At 32.7% G+C, this 7,196-nt stretch overlaps 1 protein-coding gene and 1 non-coding gene across 2 annotated transcripts; one reads left to right on the plus strand and one right to left on the minus strand.

The window, feature by feature from the left end:
- Window positions 1–3,210: 3,210 nt before the first annotated feature.
- LOC139895428 (5S ribosomal RNA) lies at window positions 3,211–3,329 on the minus strand. Its single transcript, XR_011775878.1, has one exon. It is a non-coding gene; the product is annotated as a 5S ribosomal RNA (ribosomal RNA).
- Window positions 3,330–3,891: 562 nt separating this feature from the next.
- Window positions 3,892–6,606, plus strand: LOC139888875 (uncharacterized). Its single transcript, XM_071871858.1, has 7 exons — window positions 3,892–4,093; window positions 4,198–4,377; window positions 4,522–4,650; window positions 4,713–4,962; window positions 5,390–5,608; window positions 5,777–5,861; window positions 6,082–6,606. The coding sequence occupies exons 1-7, from the start codon at window positions 3,892–3,894 to the stop codon at window positions 6,604–6,606; spliced, it is 1,590 nt and encodes a 529-aa protein (XP_071727959.1).
- The last annotated feature ends 590 nt before the right edge of the window (window positions 6,607–7,196 follow it).

Below are 7,196 nucleotides of genomic sequence, written 5' to 3' on the forward strand. Positions count from 1 at the left end.
TTATTATTATTATTATTATCTTTATCAATAAAAGGATTTATCATTAAAAATTGTTATTTTTTTTTATTATTACTATCGTTATTATCGTTAAAGTTATAATTAGTATTATTATTATTATCCAATTATTATTATTATTATTATTATTATTATTATTATTATTATTATTATTATTATTATTATTATTATTATTATTGGTATTATTATTATTATTATCATTATTAATATATATATCATTATTTAAAAATGGTTATTGTTATTGTTATTATTATTATTACTATATTATCATTAAGATAATTATTAGTATTATCGTTAATAATGTTATAGTAACTATCATTATTAATATTAGTGTAATTAAAACAAATATTTGTAACACCTAATTATTTTGATTACTATTATTATCATTATTACGAACACGATATAAAAGACGATTAAAAGCTATTAAACGAAACGATTAGGAAATAATGGGTAAGAGTATCATGATGAAATTAAAATATTATAAGATATTGATTTAGATAAAATTATCGTTCTTATTATTTTTATCATTACTATTATTATTAAAATTATCGTTAGTATTAAAACTATCATTTTAACAAAAATTATCATTTTAATAGAAATGTCATTATTACTATAAAATATCATTATTATTATTATTATTTTAAATAGAATTATTATTTTAAAGATAATATTAAAAATTATCGTAAATATTAAAGTTATCATAATTAGAATTATCGTTTTATCATAATGTCATCTTAGTAATTATAAATATTGATATTTTTATAATAATAATTATTATTACAAAATAATACAACTTTTACTTACTATCATTATAGATATTATTTTATCAAATAAATATTTGATACAAACATATTTTACTACGTGTAATAACTTACTTTAATAATACGTATCATATTATCTTTATAATATTAAATGAACCCTATAAATTTTATTACTTAATATATATAAAAGTATATTTTATTATATTTTATTATATAAATATAATATAAAATTTTATTTATTAATAAATAAATTATATTATTTACTCTAATAAATCTTTTAAAAATATTTAAAAATATAAAACGACGATATTTAAACTATATATTAATCATGTAAAAATTTTTGGAAATTATTTTGAGTCAAATTTACTTTTGTTGACTTTTGCATATTAGTCTCGAGCATTAGGATTGTGGTACACTATGACTTGACCTAATTTGTTAGACAAATATTGACCAACACATAAATATATATATAATTAATTTAGGTTCGTGAATCTGAGGCCAACCTTGCACTTGTTCAATGACGTTATATGTATTTTTACTACGAAATACAGTATGGTGAGTTTCATTTGCCTTTTTACCCTTTATATTTTTGGGACTGAGAATACATGCGCTTTTATAAATGTTTGACGAAATAGACACAAGTAATTGAAACTACATTCTATGGTTGAATTATCGAAATCGAATATGCCCCTTTTTATTAAAGTCTGGTAATCTAAGAATTAGGGAACAGACACCCTAATTGACGCGAATCCTAAAGATAGATCTATTGGGCCTAACAAACCCCATCCAAAGTACCGGATGCTTTAGTACTTCAAAATTATATCATGTCCGAAGGAGGATCCCGGAATGATAGGGGATATTCTTATATGTATCTAGTTAATGTCGGTTACCAGGTGTTCACCATATGAATGATTATTTTTTTGTCTCTATGCATGGGACGTATATTTATGAGAACTGGAAATGAAATTCTTGTGGTCTATTAAAATGATGGAAATAAATGATTATGATAAACTAATGAACTCACCAACCTTTTGGTTGACACTTTAAAGCATGTTTATTCTCAGGTGTTAAAGAAATCTTCCGCTGTGCATTTGCTCATTTTAAAGATATTACTTGGAGTCTTTCATAGCATATTTCGAAGAACGTTGCATTCGAGTCATTGAGTTCATCAAAGATTATTATTAAATCAATTTATAGTTGGATAGTGGATATTATGAAATGGTATGCATGCCTGTCAATTTTTGATGTAAAGAAAGATTGTCTTTTAAAAACGAATGCAATGTTTGTAAAATGTATCATATAGAGGTCAAATACCTCGCAATGTAATCAACTATTGTGAATCGTTTATAATGTATATGAACGGGTCCTTTCACCGGCCACCACCGAACCACCATCGAACAACCAGACAACCACCGTGCAACCACACGATCGCTGAAATAGTCCACCATGCCACATATACCCTTAACCCTAAATCCTAAACCATAAACAACCTAGACCCTAAATCCTAGACCCTAAACCTTAAAACTTAAACCCTAGACCCTAAACCCTTAACCCTAAACCGTATACCATAAACCCCAGACATATGGTGGTTTGGTTATTTGGTCTATAGTGGTTGTGGCGATCTATTGCTCTACTATATAACCAGACCATGTACAATTAACCGGGCAACCACACGACCGCTAAAAAAGTCCACCATGCCAATTGAACCACCGACCGGAATGTAATGACCCAACCGGTCATTATACCGACCCAGAAAAAAAATTTTATAATATTAAACACAACCACCACACGGTTATGATTTCAAAACACTTCTAATTCTCCAACAAGTTTACACAACTTTAAAATGTTTCGTACAATAATTCAAATATAAAAGTGGGTATAATCAAAAACTCATTTAACATAACCAAAAGGTAATTACCGAGCATGGTGATTGGGATTGCACTACCCAATCCTAAGTCCAATCCAATAGCAAAGTCTTCTAAGAATCACTTGGTAGTCCACTATATACCCGTACTTACCCTTGCCGCCTCCACCTTGCGAATCTATAATAATGTAAACAACGAGAGGGTAAGCTATAGAGCTTAGTGAATGTAAACATACTATATCTATACATATGCATAAAATGAATACTTATCACCAACACAAGTAATAAACACAAACCATATATATGCCCATGAATAACTAAGCAAGCTATACGCTACGTATCACAATGTCGAATCTGCAAGATTAGCTACAACAATAATAACAACAATACTCAATCCCGCGCCTGCGAGGTATGGGGGAGGTATGAATCTACCCTAGAATAGAAGAGAAGTCGTTAACAACGAGTCGAGAAAAGGAATTCTCTACCCACATGAAGAGAAATTCATCCCCCTTTCTACTCTAGGGTAGAGAGATTGCTTCCGTGAGCTAGGACCTCTGGCCAATCTTTAAAGGGGTGCAACACGAGGACTTCCGAGCGGGTCACCCATCCCAGTACTACTCTCAGCCAAGTACGCTTAACTGCGGAGTTCTGATGGGATCCAGTTCGTTAGTGCTGGTATGATCGCACTCATGGTTAACCCCTTAACCTAATTAAAGACACGAAGGTTGGCCAAAACCACACGCGCCCTAGTGAATCTAAAACCACACGCGATTCACTACCTTCATCTCAACTACAATGGCCGAAACCAAATGCGCCCTAGTAAATCCAAAACCACACGTGATTCACTACCCCAATCCATACAACAATAGGGTTTGCCGAAACCACACGTGCCTTAGTGAATCCAAAAATACACGAGATTCACTATGCTGAGTCGTAACAACAACAATGGTAATGTACGAAACCACATGCGGTATTGTAAATCCGAAACCACACGCGATTCACTTCCCTAATCACCTCAACAACATCAACAAGGTTGGCTTACTCACGCTGATGTGAATCCGAAAGCACACGAGATTCACTACCCTAAGGATGGTAACCCAAAACGTGCAAACATGCAACATGTAAAATGTCAAGGTATAAATAAAGTGAAAATGATTTAGATGATGATTCATCCACGGCTGAAAAATAAAAGAAGAAAAGAACAAAGATTTTGGATTTTTTCTGCTCATACCATGGTTGCAAAGGTTGTATATGTCATCTGAATATGCTGAGGCCATGAGATGGCATGAAGATAGTCGCACTAAAGACGGTTTTATGCGTCATCCAGCGGATTCACCCGCATGGACAACCTTTGATCATAAGTATACTGATTTTGCTATGAATCCTCGGAATGTCAGGCTCGGTTTAGCGAGTGATGGGTTTAACCCTATTGTAAACATGAGCCTTTCACATAGTACAAGGCTTGTTGTTTTGATGCCATATAATCTACCTCCATGGATGTGCATGAAAAAACCTTATTATTTTTAACTTTACTTACACCTGGTCCATCGGCTCCAGGTAATAATATTGACGTCTATATGCAACCTTTAATTGATGAGTTAAAGGAGTTCTGGGATACTAATGGAGTAGAAACTTATGACTCATCAACAAAGACCACCTTTAAAATGCGTGCAGTTTTGGTATGGACAATAAGTGACTTTTCAGTATATGCGAATTTATCGGGTTGGAGCACAAAAGGTAAATATGCTTGTCCCGCATGTCATAAGTATACCAAATCAAGACGATTAAAATACTGCACCAAACATGTATTCATGGCACATCGTCGATGGTTGGAAATTTTACATGCTTTTCATCAAGATACAGTCTCTTTTGATGGCTCAGGAGAATTTGAAATTCAACCAGGTTGCTTAACAGAGGAAGAAGTTCTATATCAGCTCAAAGGTTTTGATCAAATTAAGTTTGGAAAACTTGTGAAGAACCCACCTCTACCATATAACTGGAAGAAAAGAAGTATTTTTTTAATTACCATACTAGAAACATAATACGTCACAACATCGATGTCATGTATACAGAAAAGAACGTTTGTGAGAGTATCGTTGGAATGTTAATGAATATTGATGGAAAAACAAAGGATCATTTGAAATCACGTCGTGATTTAGAAGAAATAAAAATCAGAGGTGACCTTCACCCAGTACCCCTTCCAAATGGAAAAGTGTATTTGCCTCCTGCTTGTTTCTCAATGGATAAAAACGATAAAGAACTATTTTGTCAGATTCTTAGAGGGGATAAGGTACCAGACGGATATGCAGCTAATGTATCAAGGTGCGTCAAGAAAAACCCCTAAAACTGTCTGGACTTAAAAGTCACGATAATCATATTTTAATGCAGCAACTGCTTCCCGTTGTGGTATAAATATACTACCTAAGAAGGTGCGCTCTGTTGTAATGAACCTATGTCGATACTACAAATAACTATTATCAAAGGTTCTTAATCCTAATGATTTAGTTAAAATGGAAAATGACATTGGAAAAATACTTTGCAAGTTAGAAAGGATTTTTCCTCCATCATTCTTTGACATCATGATTCATCTATCGGTTCATCTTGCTACAGAAGCCAAATTGGGAGGTCCGATTCATTACCTTTTGATGTATCCAATCGAAAGGTGTGCATTTATAAATTGGTCAATATATTTAATTTGTTGAATATTATAATGTTAACATGATCATATATACTTGTGCTGATCACCCAGGTATTTAGGTACCTTAAAATCATATGTACGAAACAAGAGTAAACCCGATGGATTAATTGCGAAAGGATATTTAGCTGACGAGTTTTTGGCATTTTGTTCACTGTACTTATCCAGTGATGTCGAGACGATACATAATAAGAAAAGTAGAAACTACGATGACGTTGGTAAGGAGGCTGTTCTACCTTTATTTTCTATGTCTGGTAGACCCATTGGTTCTACGTTAGCTACATAGTTAGACCTGGAGACCTTGGGTAGCGAAGTTGATTCTTTTAGAACGTGTGTTAATCAATTGTAGCGAAGTTGATTCTTTTAGAACGTGAGCAACGTTAGTAAATATTCATTAATTCTATGTTTAATTAGATTTATATAATTTTCACATTTTTTTAGTCGCTGTCATTATGATATCTATATACAGTGCAGAGAACATCTGAAAATTGTTCGTGATGAGAATCCCAAATTATGTAAGCAACAGGTTGAGCGTTTGCATAGTCAGACTTTTCGCTCGTGGTTTTCCAAATAGGTAAGGACTAATCATTTAATTTCAAAGCTTCTAACAACTGGTAAGTAACAGATTTTTTAAAATATTTTGCCCAATTTTAGGGTAAAAAGCTACACAAAACAGGGAATAATAGCATACAGAAGAACTAAGGAATTTGGATTGTGTCCCATCTGAGTTTGTCAAAACATACAAGGGATTTATCGTAAATGGTTACTGTTTTCATATAAAAGATGTTGAAAATAAAAGAAAAACCCAGAATAGTGGCGTTATTCTCGAGGCCCTTACAAATAGCTTCTCGAGCACTAGAGATAACAATTCTATCACTAGAGATGTAACATACTACGGGGTTATAAAAGAGATCATTGAGTTGCAGTGTTCTGTTGATCAGCATAACATAGTTTTGTTCCGTTATGATTGGATTTCTACTGGTTCAAGGAAAAAAGTTGATGAAAATTGGTTTACTCTACTCAATTTTGTAGGTTTGAAACCTGATAAAGAGTCCTTCATATTAGCAAGTCAAGCAGAACAAGTGTTTTATGTCAAAGATCATGTTAACAATGGATGGAAGGTTGTGATCAAGACAACTCCTAGGGATTATTTTGACATGGATGAGCAAACACATGTTGACGTGGAAGCACATTTGCAAAGTGAGACGTCTACGGGTCCTGAAAATGATGAATATATAGATATGGATATCGAAATGGTATGGGAGATTTAGAGGGGACTGTTGTTGATAAAGATACAACCTTAATATGTGAAACAGTTGTTGAACATGATGCTGAAGAAGCTACATGAAAAACCATTCAAGTTACTGTATTTGCAAGTTACTGTATGGGCAAGTTAACTTATATACAATTAAATGGCAGTAATATGCTTGTTTTAAACCAACACGTTCATTTCATTCCAGTGGTTAAAAAGCTACTTGCTTCCACAGTACACATAATATCTAAAAAACCAATTAACAACAAAACAAATCCAACAAATTAGTTGCTTCCACACACACTAGCTAAAAAACCAATAAACAATAAAACAAATCCAACTAAAAATCAAATACTTCTTCATCCTTAACAATTGAACATCTTTTTCTTCTATAGCTGCTTCCAAATTTTGTCTTGATCGAGACAATTTGGGACTGATATCAGTAGTTCTCTTAGACACTGGTGAATCGGCCCAGCAGATAAAACCACAATTATTTGGTTCCTGTCCATTGAGTCGTAACAGATTAAATACTTCATGTCAAAACATTGTTTTTGCATAATTTCTAAAATTGCTGTTAAAAAAAAAGGAATTTGGAAACTTACACTATGA

Source organism: Rutidosis leptorrhynchoides, chromosome 2 (assembly GCF_046630445.1).
Source record: "Rutidosis leptorrhynchoides isolate AG116_Rl617_1_P2 chromosome 2, CSIRO_AGI_Rlap_v1, whole genome shotgun sequence".
NCBI lineage: Eukaryota > Viridiplantae > Streptophyta > Magnoliopsida > Asterales > Asteraceae > Rutidosis > Rutidosis leptorrhynchoides.